At 37.0% G+C, this 22711-nt stretch overlaps 2 protein-coding genes across 5 annotated transcripts in view; both read left to right on the forward strand.

Annotated features, from left to right (window-relative positions):
• The window catches only part of ATP5PF (ATP synthase peripheral stalk subunit F6), a 985871-nt gene that overhangs the window by 133736 nt on the left and 829424 nt on the right, over nt 1–22711 (forward strand). The gene's annotated exons all lie outside the window — the stretch shown is intronic.
• CYYR1 (cysteine and tyrosine rich 1) overlaps nt 5755–22711 on the forward strand; it is a 105746-nt gene continuing 88789 nt past the window's right edge. For all 4 annotated transcript variants that reach the window (XM_050784773.1, XM_050784774.1, XM_050784775.1 and 1 more), the window contains exons 1-2: nt 5755–6304; nt 12726–12828. In XM_050784773.1, coding sequence (XP_050640730.1) covers nt 5890–6304; nt 12726–12828 — 518 coding nt within the window. In that variant the 5' untranslated portion in view covers nt 5755–5889. The remainder of the gene's footprint in view (nt 6305–12725; nt 12829–22711) is intronic.

The following is a 22711-nucleotide window of genomic DNA, read 5'->3' on the forward strand; positions in this document are numbered from 1 at the left end:
ATGGTGAAACCTTGTCTCTACTAAAAATACAAAAATTAGCCTGGCGTGGTGATGGGCACCTGTAGTCCCAGCTACTCTGGAGGCTGAGGCAGGAAAATCGCAGAGGTTGCAGTGAGTTGAGATTGTGCCACTGCACTGCAGCCTGGGCAACAAGAGCAAGACTCTGTTTCAAAAGAAAAAAAAAAAAAGACTTAAAACATAACTACCATTGACCCAGCAATCCCATTACTGGGAATATAGCCACGTCAAAATATAACAAGCCATTCTACCAAAAGACACATGCATTCATATGTTCATTGCAGCATTATTCACCATAGCAAAGACATGAAATAAACATAGGTGCCCTTCAGTGGAGGATTGGAAAAAGAAAATGTGGAACTTATACACCACAGAATATTACACAGCCATAAACAATTTAAAAACAACAAAATCATGTCCTTTGCAGCAACATGGATGTCTCTGGAGGCCATAATTAAAAATGAATTAATGCAGGAATAAAAAACCAAATACCACATAGTCTCACTTAAAAGTGGGAGCTAAATATTGGGTACTCATGAACATAAAGATGGCAACAATGGACACTGGGGACTTTAGAAGGGGGAGGCAAGGGATGAAAAATATGAATACTATGTTCATTACTACCTGGGTGATGGGATCACTCAAATCCCAAACCTCAGCACCATATAATATACCCATTTAACAAACCTGCAGATGTACCCACTGAATCTAAAATAAAAGTTGAAATCATTTTTTAAAAAGAAAGTTGTTTCTGCGGGGTGTGGTGGCTCATGCCTGTAATCCCAGCACTTTGGAAGGCCGAGGCGGGCGGATCACCTGAGGTCGGGAGTTCAAGACCAGCCTGACCAACATGGAGAAACCCTGTCTCTACTAAAAAAAATACAAAATTAGCCGGGCATGGTTGTGCATGCCTGTAATCCCAGCTACTTGGGAGGCTGAGGCAGGAGAATCGCTTGCGCTAAGGAAGCGGAGGTTGCTGTGAGCTGAGATCGCGCCATTGCACTCCAGCCTGGGCAACAAGAGTGAAACTCTGTCTCAAAAAAAAAAAAAGAAAGTTGTTTCCTCAAACCATCCTACACTTGATGGTAGGTCTTGCACAGAGGAGGTGCCTCAGTAAAGCATTATTGATGCTAATAAAATCATTGCTGTTGAGAAAGGTCATAGGAACGTGTTATCTTCTGTTTTTTACATAGTCAAAGTGAGAATGTTAAATTTCACCAAAACCAAGCAAGCTATTTTGAAAGGCAGTTTACATTTGATGGTTAGGGGTAGAAGGTCTGCTCTGGAGACACACTCTCATGGCACTTAGGTGTGTGACCTTGGGCAGAGTTACTTAACCACTCTCAGTCTCAATACCTTTATTCATTCAAATAGGGGTGATAATAATAGTATCTACCTCACTGAGAGAGTATTCATGAATAAATTTAAAGAACTTAGAAATGGACTTGGTGCATAATAAGCATTTGATATTCCTTCTACACCTTAAATGCGACACTTAAATAATCTCCCCTTTTCTTCACAGTTTTTCTTCCTGTTTTCTTCTGAGTTTTTTGCATATTTCCATATAAGTACTTTTTTTTCCTTGGCATTCACATGTCATTAAATGAAGATGAAGAACAGACATGCAAGTAGAGCCCTTACGTGTACATAAAATGTTCTTGTTGTATTTATTAATAGGTAATTAATGATAAGATATTATACTAATCTGTTTGACTATATGGTGAAATACATTATTGGAAGAGAGAAATGTGGGTCAGGGAACTCAAAAGGGGATTATCATCAAACCTGAACACATACTACCACATCATGGCAAAATCTGGTATGTGGCCTCTTGCCATGGGATCTAGCCTGCCTCTAACTGACTTGGTAATTTGGCCTTAGTCTTCTTACATAAGACACTGGGAAACTGACCTAGACAATCTGTGGAGTCCTGTCCTATTCTAACTTTTTGGTCCTAAATGAAACTGTAAGTTAAAACTACTTACTTGTCGTATTTCACCTATAGCTTTTTAATCATCTTCAAGCATTTAAAATGTCAGCATATACATCATTCACAGGTACTTTTTTTAAAAAAGAGATACCCAGGAAGAAAGTGGGGAAAAAGAAAGTTCAATAGAAGATGAAAACATTATCTGCATTTTTCCACCGTTGAGATCATTTTGTACTCCGTTTCTTATTTAACTATATATCTTAAAGATCTTTTCAATAATTTTAAACATTAGATATCAGTTCATAATGTACATATACCCTAATTTACTTAACTGTTTTACCTCTGTTGTACATGTAAACTATTTTTTTAATTGTAATAAACATTGTTCTAGATGTCATAGTGGACAGAAATATTAATAAAATCTGATTTAGAAGAGGGTTCTTGGATTGCATTCTTTATCTTTCAGTGGGTTAAAAATACTTTCACTCTCTTAAATTCCAAGGTTGCAAATGGGAAGTCTGATGCCTGTCAGATTCTCTTTTTCAAGCAAACATAAAAATTATATATGAAAATGTATATGATTTTAAATTTATACGTGCTGAAATTGGTCTCTAAGATATGTACATATTTGTGCTTCGTCTCCAAAAAATTTCTCGGAACTAACTCACCATTTTAAATCTGAAAATTCAAATTTTATTACAGCTCAGAATTTTTAAAACATTATTTCTTTGATGTTTGCTTTTTCACTTTTTGTTTCTTTGAAAACTATTAGCCTGCACATTATTCCCATTCTTTGGGTTTTTATATTTTTATTCGTGGTTTCTATTTCTTTGTGTTTTTTTCTCTGTTATATGAAAAATGCTCTTTATTTGATCTAACAATTTTTTTTTCTTTTTTTGAGACAGAGTCTCACTCTGGAGTGCAGTGGCATGATCTCAGCTCACCGTAACCTCTGCCTCCCGATTCTCCTGCCTCAGCTTCCAGAATAGCTGAGAGCTGAGACTACTAGCGCGCACCACCACGCCCAGTTAATTTTTTGTATTTTTAGTACAGACGAGGTTTCACCATGTTGGCTAGGCTGTTCTTGAACTCCTAGCCTCAAGTGATACCCACCTCAGCCTCCCAAAGTGCAGGGATTACAGGCATTATCCATCATGCCTGGCCTGATCTAACAATCTAAGTGTTTTTTTGTTTTTTTTGTTTTTTTGTTTTAATGTGACTATTTTATAATTTTTTTCTGTATATTTTAAAACCTCAATCACATTTATTTTAATTTCCAGAAACTCTTTTAATTCCTCTGATGTTGTATTCTTAAGGTTTCTTATTCCATACATATTTGTATATACATATACATTTTTTTCCTTCAAAGCCTTTCTTTTAACTCCCACAATTTCTTTAATGGCTTGCCATCTTTCTTTGCCTTTCCATGTCAATTGAGTTTGGTTTTCTGAGCATCTGCATACTTCAAGGTAGCAACTCTAGAAGGTAGACCTGCAGGCAAGCTTGCTCGACCAATCTGTTGAACTGTATGAGAAGTCTTTCTATTCTCAAAAGTAAGCTGAAAGAGACTATCCTGACCAACACTGCAACTTCCTATGGGGCTCAATGGCAACAGCCAGCCTCTTCCGGATCTGTGTCAATGAGTGGGCGGCAGAAGTCCCTCTTCTATCACAGCTACCAGTCTCCCTCAAGGATCTGTATTCAGTCTCATCTGCAAAGACAATCATTTTTCTATTCCAAGCAGGCTGGATATCATTCTTCAGCTCTGCAAACACTGACTTCCATCTGTATCTTCTTCCTTCAAGACTCAAAGGGCTTGTATGCCTGGGATTTTCTCTAGATTCCAACCATTGTCCCAGTTATTTAGAAATTGTGCTTCCCAGTGGAATGTTTTGATCAGGATATAAGAACGACAGGACCTAGTGAAGAAGTCCTTGAACACCCTGGATTAAATGTTTGAATTTTAACCTAAGGGCGACAGGATGCTACTGAGTTTTAACCAGGTGAGTAAACATGATTAAATCTGTAGTTTAAGAAGAAATATTCCAGCTTCAGCCTGGCAAACATCTCTGAAGGCAGGGAGACTGAATATAATAAAGACTATAAAAGTCTAGATTAGGGCAGAAATAGAGGATAATTTAAAATGCATTTGAGTGGCGTTTAGGTGGACAGATTAGGTGAACTCGGTGACAGATTGGCCAGTGAGGATGAGAAAACAGGTGGAACTGATCAGGCTTCTTTTGAACGTGGTAGATGATTGGGCCTTCACCAAGGTGTAAAACACAGTAAAGAGCTTAGCTTATGTTTATTTTGGGGGTGATGTTTCCTCCCACTCTCTTATGCCCTTGCAGCAGTGCATTTATAGGAAATAATTCCCGGAAGAGAACTGACTAAATTAAGTACATGTGTATTTGAATTTTCGTACATGTAAACACATTGTTTCCCTTAAGAGTTCATTTGGTTTTGTGTTTGGTTGGTTTGAGACATGAAAAGTGAGGTCTCACTGTCAATTTGATTTCTATATTTATATTTATTTGTTTTGTATGAAGTATCTATTAATACCCTTCCTCAGTTATCTCTTGGTTGTTTTTCCTATTGATTTCTTTACGCTCAGTATAATAATGAGATTAGGACTTTGCATCTTTGCATTGCAAATGTTTATGCCAGTTAAATGTTTGCCAACTGGAAGTTTTAATTCTTATTTAGTCAAGTTGGTCAATATTTTGCGGTTTCTGAGTTTTTTATAATGTTTAGACAAGGCTTCCCTATTCCACAAATATTTGAATATTATGCTCTTATTCTTTAATCTAACATTTGCATAGTTCTATCTTAAATATGTAATTCATATAGAACTGATTTTGATGTAAAAAGATAAGGCTCCACAGATGGCTATTCATGGTCTCAACACTTTTCACTGAGTAACTCATCATTTCCCCTACTACTTTATATTGATACTTCTTTAAACCATAAATTAAATTGCTGTACACACTCATGTCTACTTTTGGGTTCCCTTTTCTCTTTCATTGAGCCTATCTATTCCAATGTTAATCTAAACTGTTTTAATTATGGTGATATTATATGTAATATCCCATTCATTATTCCCATGCATTACTCTTGTTTTAAATAGATACTCTTACATATTTATTTTCCACATAAACTTTAGAATCAGATTGGTTTGAAAAAAATCATGTTATTTTTTAAATTGAGATCAATTTTATTTCTAAATGTATAGAATAATTTGGGGAATCTTGTCTTTATGCTACTAAAATTTCTTAGTGAAAAAAAGTATCTCTTTACTTATTCACATCTTTGTTTTTTTCTTCATGCATGACATTGAGAACTTTCTAACTGATTTTTGTTTGCAGGAAAGAAAACTATTGGTTTTCTAAACAAGAACTTCATTGTTGATTAACTTTGATTTTCCATGTATACACATATTTCATTTGCTAATGACAATTTAGCCTTCATTTTTTATAAATCTTTTTCTTTCTCTTGTTTAATTGCATAGGTCAGTAACTCCAAAATATTGTCAAAATCATAACGACAATGTGCACTGTTTGTTTGGGTTTTTTTTCCTGAATTTACAGGAAAAAATAATAAACATTTTATCAGCTTTCAGCAGAGATGCCATACACTTTCTGTACTTCCCAATCCTGAGTTTTCGTCGCTGTCACTCTTTGTCCAATACCTTCAGTCCTGAAAATTCCTTCCCTTTGTTTAAAGATAAAAAACAAAGTTGTTCATCCATTGCTTTGAAAGGAAAAACTGTAGTGGAGGGCAGGGCTAAAAAGGAGCAGGTTGAACTCCACAGCAATCGCCAAAGCAAGGGGTTAGAAAAAGTTTCTTGGTCCTGTAGTCACTCTTTAGAAGGAAGAACCCGAGCTTGGGGAGGAGTCGGGGCCACCCCCGCCCCCTGCCCGGAGTCGTTGCCACCCGCGGAGATGAAATGTGAGCCTGGGTGGCCAAGGACGCCGGAGTGGCAGCCTTCCCCGCGCCTGAGCGCAGTGGGGCGAGACAAAGAGACCTGGGCCCCCAGCGCAGCCCGTCTCGGGCCACGCGCGCCCCAGCTCCGCGGAGTCCCGCACTCGCTGGCCCGGGACGCGCCCGGCCCGGGCTCCCTTGGAAGGCTCCCTAGGCAATGGCCGGGTCTCCGCTCCACCCGGCTCTCAGGAGCGCTGCTCTCTCCATCTGATCGTCCTCCATCCTACCCATTCCCTCCGGTTCCGGGCTCTCCCTTCGCTCCAAGCCTATCTCTGGCGCGCAACCTCAGGTCACCGGCTTGGATGGACGCTCCGAGGCTGCCCGTGCGTCCAGGGGTCTTGCTTCCGAAGTTGGTCCTGCTCTTTGTCTACGCAGGTCAGTGACAGAGGGCGGCGGAGAGGGTCAGAGGCTCGGGGCAGGGCTTGGGTCACGATCCAGGCCAAGTTGGGTTGAGCTGGACGGACTGGGACCTTTGCAGAAGGACCTTTGCAGACGCCTCTGCCTTTTCTGCGAAGCGATGGCAGAAACCCGCGCGCTTCCACCCTCACGCGGTTTTTGTTTTGTTCCTTTTACTTTTTGTATTTCTTTTCTTTCCCTTTCCACCTTGGAAATAGCAGTCTCCTGTTTAGGGGATTTGACTCTGGATAGAGTAAACTACATCCAAATAAACTTATCTGGATAGGGTAGGCAGTGGACTCTCCACCTTCTGCTTTCTTAATATTCCTGGTTTTCCCTCTTACGAATAAAAAAAAACTTAGAGCTTTGTTTTTGTTCTTTGGGAGATTTACAAGTGCAGTAGACTGAGCTATAGGATTGAAGTCAAACACAGGTTTTTGAGAAGCTTGAATTCACCCAGGGTCTAATCTGTGTTAGTTGATTTGGTATACACTTGTTTATAAGAGAAGGACATCTCATTTCCCTTCTAATTATTTGTAGTAAGAACTGCTAATAATTAAGCAAAGTGAGTTTTCTTGTTCTGTGATTAATATGGAGCCCCAAATGGCCTTTCATTGGTTATTCAGGTATAAAGTGTCTTACACATGTGGTCTTTGCATTCGTTCATATTCACAAAACAATGCAAGCTAAAAGCAAAGTTCTTTGTACAATGTTTTTGTGTCTCTAACGCCCTGTGACAAAAATCGCAGGCTCATCCATGAGCCTCCAATACTAAATGTATACATAGCACTGAAGTTTACCTTTGATACTCAAAAATATATTGCAACTGAAATGATTTTCTTCAACGTTGGACCTGAGCATTAAAAGAATTGAATTTCTCATTCAACCTTGCTAGAAAAGAGTCACCATAACTTCTGTGGACATTTTCAGTTTGTTTATTGAAATGCAAATTAGTGGCTGTCTAGGAGTTACCCTTTTAAAGATGTTTTATGGCAGGAAAAAACGCTGACTTTCTAATATGGAAATTCATAAAAGTAGGATAAGTTCTTTCTATTAAATGAAGAGAATTTCTATTTAATCTGTTTACAACATTTATTTCTTTTATTAAACTTATATAAGGTTTTCAGAATTGGAGGGATTAACAGAGTCAATTGCATTAATACTCGTTTTCTATTGAAAAAATCTCTTTATTAGTTCTTTCAAAGCAATTATGCTTTTCACCGCCTCTGCTCGACAGTGTTTAATACTTTCACTCACACTTACTCAACCACTCCTTTGAACCACAATTTTGTTTGTTTGTTTATTATATTCCTTCTGGTAAACTGAAAGCTTCTGCTTTACACATCTCCCCCCTCCACCTGTTTCCCCAGTGCAGATGCCCAGCTCCTCAGGGCTCAGGAAATCAGCAAAGCTGGCCAGCAACAAGGGTGGTTAGTTTAGAAAGTTTTCAGTCCATTCATTTCTCTTCTTTGGAATCCCTCTCTTGTAAGCCACAAAGTCGTTGTAAGCCAGTGCTAAGTTGACTTATTATCTTTGCTAAGAAGTGTTTAGCTAATAAGTTCGTTGGTGTCAATTCCTGGATTCTTATTCAGAGGCCTTTTTTTGCTTTTTATATTCATTCAACTATTACTTACTGAGATATGTTGAGCCATAAGAGGTCATGTTCTTATCAGTCTTCTCTGGGAAATATGGTATGATCATAAATTACTTTAAGGTATAAAAGGTTGTGTCATAGGAGAGGTAAAATCATGTGCTATAGATGTTCAAAGAAGAAACCTTATTGCTGGCTTAAAAGAGTAAACTTCATGAGGACAATGTCTATTTTGTTCAGCAAAAAGATCAATCAATATTTGCTCAGGAAAACTGAATTGAGGAAGACTTGAAGGAACTAGACCTTTGAAAAATGGAGACGCCCTGAACCAAACGAGATGGAGTAGGATATAGCAGGATATCGTGGGATTAAAGGCAAAAATCAAGATCTGTACATGCAACAAAGGATATTTCAGTTTGGTTGCAACTAAGAGGTATGGCTGGAAGTAAGGGCGGAGGTTAGATGCTGGAACACCCCAGAAATCGAACGAGTTCATACTATTAAATGAATTGCCAGCTTCATGGGACAAAAATCTATGTAGATGCATTACTCATAATCTAAATTATTTTCCCCAAAGCAAATGCATTAGATTCACATTTTATTTGGCTAAACAAATAAGAACAAAGTTTCTATACCTGAAGCATCATGTTGTACTATAGAGTTACTTTTGGAAGGAGACCCAGTGAAGTGTCAATATTATTGTCTGACTCCCACTGCAGGCTACAAAGACAGGATTTGGTCAAGGTTTTACCTTCCGGGCCTCAGCCAGTAACTTCTGTCCCCTCCCTTTCCTTCCTCTCTTATCTTAGCTATAGTTTGCAAGGGCCATTTCTAAGCAAGCGCTTCAAGCCAGATACTGCTTTTCCTGTTCTGCACTTTCCTTAAGGTGGGAGGCAGGGTGAGTTGGGAGGCACGGGTGAGCTGGGGAACCTTCTTCCAGACCACACGTTTCAGCAAAAAGTCATTGAAGAAAGTTTAAATTGGCTGATTTTCAGGGATACTAACTTGGACATTAGATGTAATATTATTTATCTTCTGAAGACAAATTGGAATGGTCTGTTCTTTCTCCAGTGAGAAAAAGCTCCTGTATGGCACCAACACTGATCTTTGCCAAATTATTCTCAAATATCCCAGAGAAAGCAACTAACACAAAAAAGGCTTTGAGGTGTGGTTGAAATTTCATTTTGGAGAGGCTGTGATTGTAAATGTATTTGCCATCCTGTTAAATCTCCCCTTTTGGGTAGTTTAATTCTGGGAAGTAGACAAGAGCACTGGAAAATGCCATAAAAACAATGACCAATGTGTAACATGATCCAGATGTTTGCTCAGGTATAATCCAGCTGCTTGGCTACAAGATTTTGGGCTTGGTTTCCTGTAACATTGGCTCAAAATATTTTGATAACACCATGTCTTTATAAGAGTAGTCACCGGAATACAATGGTAGCAATTGAATCTTTGATATTGATGGAGAGTTTAATAAGATGTCACTGTCCTGGACACGGTTCAAAGGGCACCCATGAAGTTACTTACACATTGGTTGTCCTAATCTGACAGAATAGTGGGGACATTAGCTCTTTCACAATCAGAGTGGCTTTTATTTATTTTTTAAATAATTTCAACATCTTTAATTTTAGACTCAGGGAGTACATGTGCAGATTTGTTACATGAGTATATTTTGTGATGCTGAGGTTTGAGGTACAATTGATCCCGTCACCCAGGTATTGAATATAGCACCCAATAGTTCGTTTTTCAACCCCTCCCCACTCCCTTTCCTTCCCGCTCTAGAAGTCCCCAGTGTCTACTGTTGCTATCTTTATGCCCGTGAGTACCCAGGGTTTAGCTCTCACTTGTGAGAACATGCGGTATTTGGTTTTCTGTTCCTGAATTAATTTGCATAGGATGATGGCCTCTAGCTTCATCCATGTTGCTGCAAAGGACATGATTTTAATCTTTTTTTTCCTGGCTGCATAGTATTCCATGGTGTATATGTACCACATTTTCTTTACTGAGTCCACTATTAGTGAACACTTAGGACGAGTGTCCTTACTATTTCAAATAGTGCTGTGATGAATGTACAAATGCATTTCTCTTTTTGATAGAATGATTTATTTCCCTTTGGATATATACCCCAGCAATGAGATTACTGAGTCAAATGGTAGTTTCGATTTAAGTTCTTTGAGAAATCTCCAAATTGCTTTCATAGTGGTTGAACTAATTAACATTTCCAGTAACAGTGTATAAGTGTTCCCTTTTCTCCACGGGCTCATCAGCATCTGTTGTTTTTTTGACTTTTCAGTAATAGCGCTCTATTTTGATTTGCATTTCTCTGATGATTGGTGACTTGTTGAACATTTTTTTGTTGTGTGTGTTGGCTGCTTGTATGTCTTCTTTTGAGAAGTGTCTGGTTCATGTCCTTTGCCCATTTTTTAATGGGATTATTTAGTTTTTGCTTGTTCAATTATTTAAGTTCCTTATAGATTCTGGATATTAGGCTTTTGTCAGATGCATAGCTTACACATATTTTCTCCCATTCTGTAGATTGTTTGCTTACTCTGTTGATAGTTTATTTTGCTGTGCAGAAGCTCTTTAGTTTAATTAAATCCCGCTTGTCAATTGCTTTTGTTGCAATTGCTATTGAGGACTTAGTTATAAATTCCTTCCCAAGGCTGATGTCAGAAATGGTGTTTCCTAGCTTTTCTTCCAGGAGTCTTATAGTTTGAGGTCTTTCATTTAAATCTTTAATCAATTTCAGTTAATTTTTGTATGTGGTAAAAGATAGGGGTCCATTTTCATTCTTCTGTGTATGGCTAATTGGTTATCCAGCACCATTTATTGAATAGGGAGTCCTTTCCCCATTGCTTATTTTTGCTGACTTTGTCAAAGATCAGATGGCTGTAGGTGTACGTTGAACGGCTTTTAAGAACATGAAGCAAAACATCCCCACTAAGCCCTTCAGATAACTGACCAGTAATAAATTAGACAGCACTAAAAATGAGAGCTATGGAAATTCACCAAGAAAACTGTAAAATAAATAGCCTTTAAAAGTGTGTTGTACTCTGCAAAAAGCATTTATTGTCAATATATTGGCTTCTCCCTTGTATCTAAATCATTAGATCGTGTTTCTGTTTTCAAATTTTAGAAGTGGACTTAAGTACTTACTGAATCTCACAAAGGTAATTATTTTTCGTTTTCATTCCTTCTTACCACAATCCAGAGGTAAGCCTCAAGGGTCATGTTTGACTACCTATAATGTAAAAATAAAACTGAGGGGAAGGAAACATGAATTTTTCCATTTGTTCCACAAAAGCCATGCATAATTGTTAACGGTGACTGAACTTTGCTATCTTCTAATCACATCTCTTTAGCAGAAGTGATTTAAAAGCAACGTAAAATTTCCTTTCTGGATAAATCAGTTACATGGACATGTAGACATAAATATAATATTTTGTACTTTTAATGTTATGGCTTTGATAGGGAAGCAAAAGTTTTATATAATTTATATAATAATTAATATTACCTTCAGGAATTGAGTTGGAAATGGATTATTTTGTGACTCTTAAATGTATAACCTAAATTATCAGACTGTACTTAATGTTTTCCTAATCATGTATCTGAAACTTACATATCCATCATAACTTATATGACTAACTCGGTGACAACCTTAGCTTGTTAAACATAAATCATTTAGGTGGAATAAAGAATACTTAAAAGCTAGAGTAATTTTTATCCAAAATTTTTAGTATAATTTTTCTTGCTGCAAAATATATGGAAAAAATAGTAATTTCTGATCCTTTATTCAGAAAATAACTTTTCCTCCTTCACATAGTACTGTTTTATATCTTACTGATTCCTCAATCTGACATTAAGTAAACTCTTAATTGTTTACAAAATATTGTCTATGGGGATTTCTTCCTATAACCAATCATCTTTTAATCCAAATGAATTTACAGGATGCAGACTCATTGTGTTACCACATGTATGCAAACTGTAATTATACAGGGAAAAAATGGCACAAAAAGGAAAGCATACAATGTAGTATCATGGAAAATATACATCATTTTGAAATTATTCCTTTTTGGTGTTATGCATACCACTAAACCTTCTATTGATTGAGTTCAGTTGAGAATACAAGACCCTAAAGTTAGAAGACCTTTTTTTTTTTTTTTTTGAGGCAGAGCCTCACTGTGTCGCCCAGGCTGGAGTGCAGTGGCATGATCTCGGCTCATTGTAACCTCCATTTCCTAGGTTCAAGCAATTCTCCTGCCTCAGCCTCCTGAGTAGCTGGGATTACAGGTGTGTACCACCACACCCAGCTACTTTTTGTATTTTTAGTAGACACTGGATTTTACCATGTTGGCCAGGCTGGTCTCGAACTCCTGACCTTAAGTTATCCACCCGCCTCAGCCTCCCAAAGTGCTAGGATTACATGCATGAGCCATTTTGCTTGGCCAAGAAGACTTTATCATTTAAAATTAATTATAAAAACTCTATGGACAAATCCAATGACTGAGTAGTTTAATTGTTCTTTAATTCCTTCCTTCATTATATCATTCAACTAACCCTGACTAGCAATTATGGTGCTTGGTGTAGAAGATTCAAGAATTGTCTTTGTCTTTACAGGTTAGAGTCTAATGGGGAAGGGAGGCTAATTTAGATCCTTACGAATGTTTTTGAATTCTGAGGACGAAAATGAAGATTTAAAACCACTAAAGAGTGGTCATTGGCTGATTAAGATGTGAAATAGCATAATTTTTCCTGAAACTGTGATTTTACAACTATAACTGCTCACAAATGGTTTTTGTTTTGTAGATGATTGCCTTGCTCAGTGTGGCAAAGATTGCAAATCTTACTGCTGTGATGGAACCACACCCTACTGTTGCTCCTACTACGCTTATATTGGGAATATCCTCTCGTGAGTATCAGTCAAATTTGGCAATACTGATGCTCTTCCTCTTGTCCAGTTGTCCAGTTATGTCTTTTAAAAGTACTAAGTGATAGTTGTGGGCAAGAGATTTCAAGACTGGTTACTGACCTGAAATCTTTACTGGAGATATTAACACATCACTATCTAATGGACTATGTTGTTTGACAAAATATGCAAAATAATATACAAAATAAATTGCCTTCACTATAAAGGAACTAAAAAGAGTTATTCTTTTATTGTTTTATTTTGTGTACTCTAATAATGTTTTACATAGGCATCATTTTATTGATAATTTTGTAACATCGTCAGTGATATGGTTTTGTCTGTTTTATGCAAGTTAAAATTTGTTATTTAATTATAGCCAGTTTATTTTGTCATCATGTATGAATTTAATATACCCAGTAGATGTCAGGAAAAAGAGAGGTTATGAATAAAAAACAGATGAGACATGAAATGTCAGTTCTCACATAATACATATACAGCAACTTCAGGAAACAGGTTTAGAGCCTAGGACAAGCTAGGCACGGGTAATGCAAAGTGATAAACAACAAGGCACAAAAACACAAATGAAATATATACATGTAGACTCTGTGAAGCATTTCCTTGTAACAAATTAGAAATTTATTTTAGAGCCGCTTCTGGACAAAGGGAAATACAGAATCTGGACCTGCCTCCAGGGCTGTATGGCAGGAAAAGTCTGTACTTGTCAGTTCCTCAAGAGAGGAATCCACAACTGAGAAATAAAAGGTTGAGAATTAGGAACATAAGAATTTCTCGAGTCAAAATCCCCATGGCTTTCAGTTAGCAGCAGTGGTTGTGCCTCTGTCTTCCGTTCTTGTTTTTCAAGTCAGGATCATGGTGATTTGGGAAATGTTCTGTTTAACTCATGCCCTACAAAGGCTCAAGTGGAAACGGGAAACATTAGGCGCTAAGTCATATGTGCCAGGCTATTTTAGGGACGTGTCCATTGAGACGGCTTGTTACACATCCTCCATTTCCCGAGAATAGAAAACCTGGCACCACATAAACTTTCTAGAATCAGTGTTGAGGCTGATATTAGAGATAATGACTCTGAGAATACAAAAAAAAAAAAAAAATCATACTTCGGGATACTCTTGAACACTATAATAAATGTGAAAGAAATGTCAAGCTATAATAAAAAACCATGTGTGGAATTTAAGCCTTCTTTGAAATGCAAATAAGCTCCAAATAAAATGTTTGAATTTTTCTTCATGGGTGGTTTGGTAGAAAAGAGATTAAGCCCACTTTTTACATTAGAAAACTGTCAGTATGATTTTTTACAGTAACTTATCAGCTCAAATATAAATATATAATGATGTTCCCGGTGGCATATTACTTCACAGTATTTAAAGTAACTTAAAATATATTATTAATATATTTAATTTTTTTTTTCTCAAACGGTCTCCACATGCTAGATGCTGCTGTCCCAGGTAGAGGTGTGAGTATAGATTTGGAAAATGTGAAGTCAAAGTGATTCTGTGATTCTTTGGTCATCTGGCTCCTGGCCTATTTCTTGATTCACTAACTATATCATGGGGTGTGTTGTGCACTCTTTCTCATTCCATAGCTACCTCCACCCAGGTAAATACATATAACTCATAACTACTTATGAATCAGAATATTTTTAAATATTTGAATGTATAGATGTACTTGATATGATTTACATTTGCAATGAAGTTCACGTTTTTATGGTACACGTTCTAAATCTTTAATTTCACCGCTGGTTACAGTGAAGAATTAGTTGAGTTGATACATGTATCTAGGTTATTAGGACCAGGTACTTGTTATGTTTGGGGGGAAAAAATCGTGTTTCAGAAGGGAAAATAAACACAGATGGCATTATATTTCAGGCAGTTATAACTGAACTTTCTGTTCAAAATAGAAACCAGTGAGTAAATATCATGCAAAACAATTCTTAGCAAAAAGAAAGGTGGCAGTGGTGGGGGGAGACTTTAAAGCATTTTCCTACTTGATAAAAGGGAATACATTTTCAGGATTTCCAGCTATTGTTTAACATTTGAAAAGAGTTCTTAACTCCACCCAAAGTGCTTTTTTTTTTTTTTTTTTTTAAATTGGTGGTTGGGGATGCAGGAGATAGGAAAAAAATTAATTCCAAGAATGCTTACAAGGGTTCCTTCATATACTTGTCAAATATTTCTGTTTTGAAACTCACAAATGATGTTTCCTCTTTTTCAAGCATCCAGGCACATTCTTAGTGAAATCATTTTAATAGTCATAACAGAAAGTTAAACCCTCGTGGTTATTAGAAAAGTAATAAGCAAGAAAGCAGTAGCACAATGAAATGTTAGGTAACTTCAATGAAGATTTTTATAATTTGGTTTATATTTTTGTTTGTTTTTAAAATAAAAATGCTTGCTCAGTTTAAAATGAGCTAAAAAGAGAGCAAAACATAATGTGGGCATTTTAGAGTGTTTGTAAATTGGTTGGGTTAGGGCCTCTTGACTTCCCTTGCTGAGGTCTTCCCCTAGTCACCCACTGAAATAATCAATGTTGCTTTTCAGCCCTTAATTCTGCTAACTTCAATTGCCCTTGCTCTTTTGCAAACTAACCATTAAGATTTGTTTATAAAACAGTCACAGGAGCTAATTTAGTTGAAAAGTCTTATTTTACTCAATTTGCTCTCCTTTTTATTTTATTTATTTATTTATTTGAGACAGAGTCTCATTCTGTTGCCCAGACTGGAGTACTGTGGCACAATCTCAGCTCACTGCAGCCTCTGCCTCCTGAGTTCAAGCAATTCTCAGGTCTCAACCTCCCAAGTAGCTGGGATTACAGGCAGGCGCCACCATGCCTGGCTACTTTTGTATTTACCATGTTGTCCAGGCTGGTGTTGGACTCCTGGCCTCAAGAGATCTGCCCAACTCGGCTTCTCAAAGTGCTGACAGGCAAGAGCCACTGTGCCCCGCCCTCTCATTTTTTTTTTTTTTTAAAGATTCTTTCTATTCTAAATATGAGTTAATTTTGGCAGATAAATTCAGGTGCCCTTTTTCTTTCTTATTTCTGTTAGGAATTTTACGATTTACTTCTGTCTTATGAAAAACTTTAAAAATTGAACTTAAAAGATAGCCTATCTACTTCTGGTCATTATAGTCACAGATACTGACTTCAGTGTAGGAGAGTCCATATTATTCAGAATTTAAGAATAATTTTTACAGTATTCAGCATGTTTAGTTGAATCGATTATTTATAAATGCACATTGAGTGCCTGTTACCATGGCAGTGCAGGCCTAGGTCCTGGGATCCAAAGATGAAAAAATGATGGACTCTGACTTCCAAGACCTCAAAATCTGATAAGAAAAGAGAGCACAGACAAATAATTCTAATTCAAAGAGCTAGTCTATGAAGTATTATTGGAGGACCGGAAAGCTAAGTCTATGTGTGTGTGTTTGTGTGTGTGTGTTTAGGAGATGATTAGGGAACACATCATCAACATAGAATCTGATCAGAGTTTTGAAGGAAAAGTAGATATTTACATAAATAGTGAAGAAAGGGACATGCTTTTTGGAAAGACTCTTGCATACAAAGTCAAAGATACAAGAAAGAAAATGATCCAATTGAGAAAGTCCCTACTGTTCAGTGTGGCTAGAGGGGGAAGGGTAAACTTTGAATATAATGTAGGAATAAGTGGGTCAGGCAAAAGATCCTTTAATAAAGTGCTTTTATTGGTCATGCCTAGCAAAACTAAAATGAAATAATATAGTACTTTTCTGGAAATCAGGTATCTGGTTTTATGTAGAACAGACACGTTCTTAGACATCATTAAGACGATAGACAAAGATGAGAAGGCTCCAAATGAAGCTTCTTTTTATTTATTCCATACATGAAATATTTGGAATGCACACTTTGAGATGTTACACCATTTGAAACCATTTATGACAAACTATGTGACCTTATAATTATTTCTCCATTTAAGAGATTTTTGACCATGAGGGCAACTACCTGAAGAGAGAAGTGTCGGAATCTTTAAAAATGAGAATTGGGCCAATTTGAGAAATAAACAATTTCCCACCAGATTGATTCTCAAACATTTCATTCAGCAACTCTGCTTCATGGAAGACAGATTATTCTGTGATGAATATGGAAAAGGATGTTTAACTTTTTGCTGCTAATGAAATTTAATTGCCATTCCCCAGAAAGTAGATCCAGCGTAAAAATGTGGTTTATAGAGTCCTCTTTAGAGTTGGTAGAATTCAAGGGAATAGAGGGTGTAATTGAGTGGCTAATTACTGTTATCCAGTGGAACAAGATAAACACAGAACTGAAGTAAAGTTGAGGAAAATGAAGGTATTCTGTTTTGTAAGAGAATAATTGTACAATATCGAATATGAACAAAATATTGACTAGTTTGGACATAGTGAGCTAGATGACAATATATTGCATTTAATTTCCTAACTCAAAAATAGATTTTGCTTTTCCACTTTGCCATTGTAAAATACTGATCCGTCTGTGGATTCTTCAGAGCCCATCTGGCCAACATAAAATCCCCACAGGAAAAAAAAAAAAAAACCAAGAGGGAGAACTAATAATGGAGATCCTAGTGAGATTAAATTTCTTTTCTTCTCAATGAAATGTGAAAGATGTATTACCCGCAGTTTGGCAAAGACAGCTAATAAATATTACAACTGTGATTTGAGAGCCATGCTATGCATGAAAGCAAAACTGACTTAAAAGATAAAGGTTTCATATTTTCAAATGGCATTTGAGGTCCTATGATCATTAAGTATCTTAGTGTTCTGGAATAAACAGGTAAGGCTATTCAAACACTGACAAACATAATGCATTTAAAAAGGCCTTTGGCATTGGTAAAAAAAAAAAAAATCATTTAAATTAATTAAGTTAAAATAATCTTAGTAACTAGATATGAAAAGACCTCTAGAAAGTACATACTGAACAAATCAAAGTTTGTGGGAGCCTTATTTTTGTTTTAATAATGACACAAAGATAAGTAACTAATATGATGTTAAAATAAATATGAACTTGATTTAGAATGTAGCAACAACTTAGGTTTGCTGTAAGAAGGAAGTCAATGATATTCAAATGTATATTTGCATTCTATGAGTTATTATATTAAAAGAAAATATACATGCGTAGATAACTAAAACTTCTCTCAGTCCAATTTCTATGCTGTTATTATTGTCTTTGTAAATTAAGCCTAATTGTCAGAAACAGAATTAGTTTTGAGGAAGGAAAAATAAAGTTTCTAGAACATGTTTTCCACAATTTATCTTACAGCTATGTACAGTTTTTCGTGATCTACATCAGGTGCTGGAGGATATAGCCATGAATCAAACATGAGGTTCCTGCCCTTGAGTTGCTTAGAAGCTACTGAGAAGCATAGACACATCAGCAGATGAACTTGCTGCGGGAAGCACAAAATACAGTGGGATCAGAGACAAGGAGCTTTGATTCCAACTTTAGAGTGCTGGAAAGGTCTCTTAAAGAAGAGTAATTCTAAGATCAGTTTTAAAAGGAAAAGCAATTAAAATCATCACTCAGAGTTAAAATGCTTAGCAAGCTAGGGATATAGAAGAAAAATGTTTAACCTAGTAAATATGTATTTTAAAAACCACCACCCTAAATCAGGCACCATAATCAATGGTATGTTGTTTTAACCCTTGCCTTTAAAGGCAAAAATATGACAAACTAGTGCCTTCTACCACTTCTAGTCAGCATTGTACTGGAAGTCCTGGCCAGCGCAATCAGCGAGACACATTTTTAAAAAGGTAATAAAAATTGGAAAGGAAGAAAGTAAATTGCTCTCATTTACAAATGAGATGATTGTCAGTATTCCTCAGACTATAAAACATGGAATTCACCAAAATTGCAGGATATAAGATCAGTGTACAAAAGTGGTTTATTCCTAGATATCATCAGCAATCAATAAGAAAATGTAATAGATATGTGCATAAATAAATCTGAAATACAATATTTAAAACAATAATGTATCCAGTAAGAAATCCAGTAATAATATATGCATTTAGTGAGTATTATAACCATGTAAAAATTACAAGGGATAAAGGGAGACCTAATGAAATTAAGAGACATATCAAATTGTGGATGCAAGTATTGTAAAGATGTCAATATTTGAATATGGCAGTTCTTCCTGAACTATTCTGTAAATTCAGTGCAATTCCAATCAAAATCCACAAGAACATTTTTTGTTGAATTTGAAAGAATGGGCCTAAAATTTATGTGGGACAGTAAAGGTCGTGGAGAGAGAAGAGAGCTATGAAACAGACCAAGGTCAGAAGATATGCCTTACAGACATCAAGATTTATTATAAAGTTATGAAAAACAAATTGTGTGATATTGGTTCACAGATAAACCAAAAGAATGTGGAGCTTAGAAATTGACTGATGTATATATGGAAACTTGATAGATAACAGAAATGACATTACCAACTAGTGGAGGTGGATAGATTATGTAACAAATGTTGCTAAAACAACTAGCTATCCATATGCATAAATGTTAAATGAGATCAATTCATCACTCCACAATCAAAAATCCACTCTTATCAGACTAAATACATAAAAACAAAAAGCAAACAATTACTTTTTTTTTTAATGGGAGGAGAATGGCATTTATGGTATCAGGATAGAAAAGATGTCTAAAATAAAAGATTAAAAAACACAAAAGATCACTAAAAAACACTCAACTGTACACTTTAAAATGGTGAGTTTTATGGGGCGTGAATTATATCTTGATTTAAAAAAATTTTAATACAGAGAGCAACAGAATTCCTAGATAAAAATGTAAGGCAAACCCTCACTTGGAGAAGATGTTTGCAATTCATATGATTCACGAAAGGTTAGTATCCAGAATACCTCAATAAGATAACAGGCAACGTGTGTGTGCACAAAAAAAGTCATAGAGCAGAAAACTGGATGGCCCAGAAACAAGTGAAAGATACTCCACCTGGCTAACTAAAGCAGGAAAAACCAACTTAAGACATTGAAATACCATTTCACACTCATCAGGCTCGCAATACTCTGTAAGTCTGATAGTGCCAAGCAGTGCTGGCAAAGATAAAAGGGCTCTCACGTTGTTGATGGGAGAACATGAACTGCTCCATGTAGAGAGCAATCAGACCCCATGTAGTAAAGCTGAAGATAGATATACTTTAGGATTTAGCAGTAACACCTCTTCAAGATATATTCCCTAGGAAATTTCCAAATCTGCGCAAGGAGACATTTATACTGTTGGTTGATGTATTATTTAAAAAATAACATTAGAAGCAACCCGCACCTGCATCAGAAGACAGTGGATAGAGTATATTCATGCAAACGATACAGCAATTAAAATAACTCAATTCATATTAACATACCATTAGAGTAAATCTCAAAATTAATAATGCTAGGTGAAGAGCTAACTGAAGAGCAACGTGTGCAACATGATGCTATTTGCATAAAGTTAAACACATAAAATCATTCTGTGTATTATTTATGAAAACAAGCACATGTCGTGAATGTGTAAATGTGTGAGGGAGAGAAGAGTACCCATGAATTTCCCCAGGACTGAGAAGTTTCCAGGGATTCAAGACTTTCAGTACAGCAATCTGGATGGTCTGTGGCAAACTGAGACACATTGGTCACCCTAGGGAGGAGTGTTGGGAAGTGGCTTTCAACTCTGATATCATTGCTTAATCATGGTGGAGTGCATCTGCAATCACAGCTACACAGGAGGCTAAGGTGGGAGGATTGCCTGTGCCCAGGAATTTGAGACCAGCCTGGACAACAAAGCAAGACCCTGTCCCTAAAAATTGTTTTAAATTAAATATCTCAAGAAAGTATAATTATTAACATGGGTAGTGGCATATGGGTGTTTTATATTATCTATGATTCTTATATGTTTGAAAATTCTTTTCTTTTTTTTTTTTTTTGAGACGGAGTCTCGCTCTGTCGCCCGGGCTGGAGTGCAGTGGTGCGATCTCAGCTCACTGCAAGCTCCGCCTCCCGAGTTCCCGCCATTCTCCTGCCTCAGCCTCCTGTGTAGCTGGGACTACAGGCGCCCGTCACCTCGCCCGGCTATTTTTTTGTATTTTTTTTTAGTAGAGACGGGATTTCACCGTGTTAGTCAGGATGGTCTCGATCTCCTGACCTCGTGATCCCCCCGTCTCGGCCTCCCGAAGTGCTGGGATTACAGGCTTGAGCCTCCGCGCCCAGCCCTGAAAATTCTTATAATTAAAAAAAAGATAATGTAAAAGTTTGATCATAGTTGTAATGGAGTTGCCTAGACACCTTTTTAACATGCCGATTCGGATTTGGTAGGTCTGGATGCGGTTACAAGTGAAATTCTGCACTTGTAACCAACTCCCAGGCATTACTGCCACTATCTATCTTCCCAGTACACCTGGAAAGCAAAGGTTGGTGCTATTTGACAGTGTTTTGTGCTACGGGATAAAAGGACAGAAGAGATTAGGACTTGACGACTGATGGGATGTGAGCATAAGGATTGGGGCTAAATAAGAGGAATATGTCTGAATTAATTCTGAAGTTTCTGCTTTGGATAAAAGGCTGGATGGTGTGCTGCAAACTAATGGGGAATATTCAGGAAGGTTCAGAAAGGGGAATGAATTCTACTTTTAGTACATTAAACAAGGAAAAGCCTCCAGGGTATGAACCAAACTCAGTGAGCTTCAGATGGTGGAATGTTCCATTCTGAAGTTCAGTGGAGAGCATGAAGCAGCACATATAGGTCTGGGAGTAAAAGGCCTGGAGATACTGGGGTTGAAAGGTGTGTGGGAATGAATGAGATATTCTGAAGAGAGGTATAAGAAATAGAACAGCAAGCCAACAACGGCACCTCAGGGAAATTCGGGAATACACTGAGATTTCTCCCCTCTTTACATTCGGATGCTATTTTAGCCCTTTTTACCTCTGTCAAAACTGACCTGTCCTTCTCTAATCAACCTGAATACACTCCTTGTGGTGGTGGGAACAATGAATGCCTTTATTTTCTTCTATTTGCTTGTTATGTTTTATGTTATATAAAATGTAGGATTTGTGATATTTCAGTTCATTCTGAACTGAATATGTTACCATAACAAAGCAGTCTATGTGAGCGTCCATTTTTATTGACTTGGATTGTGTCCAAATCAGATTACCTCATATCTGTTCATATAATCTAGGTTTAGGAGCTGCCTTAATTAGACAGAAATCACAGTTGGATATTATAAAAGAAAGTGTGTTTGGTGGCAGCAGGAATTGTTGGAAGAAAGAGAGCTACCATTTATTTAATGCGCTCTCTGTCACCGATGCTTAAAACATATAAGTTAATTAACCTTCAGAATAGTCCTTGTGACCTACGTATTATTCCTGTCTGTTCAGATGAGGAGGATGAGGCTCAGAGTAAAGTCATTTCATATAGCTACTGTGTAAAGGACTGGCATTTAAAATGAGACATACTTGACCTGTTTCTGCTACTCCTCACTGGTTCCTGAAGATCTGAAGAAGGTTTCAAGATGCAATGAGTGAAAATGATTCATTGCTATCCTTATGAAGACCTAAACACTATATTTTGGAGGGAACCTCTTCTTACCCACTATATCTGGATTTGAGTCCCTGTTGTACGCTGCTGTAGCATTATCCCTTCTCTATCTGATATGGTTTGGATTTGGTCGAATTGTAATCCCCAGTGTTGTAGGAGGGGCCTGGTGGGAGGTGAATGGGTCATAGGCGTGGATTTCTCCCTTGCTGTTCTTGTGGCAGTGAGTGAGTCCTCACGAGATCTGGTTGTTTAAAAGTGTGTAGCCCTTCCGCCTTCACTCTCTTTCCTGCTCCAGCCATGTGAGGACATGCCTGATTCCCCTTCACCTTCTGCCATGATTGAA

Source organism: Macaca thibetana, chromosome 3, assembly GCF_024542745.1.
Source record: "Macaca thibetana thibetana isolate TM-01 chromosome 3, ASM2454274v1, whole genome shotgun sequence".
NCBI lineage: Eukaryota > Metazoa > Chordata > Mammalia > Primates > Cercopithecidae > Macaca > Macaca thibetana.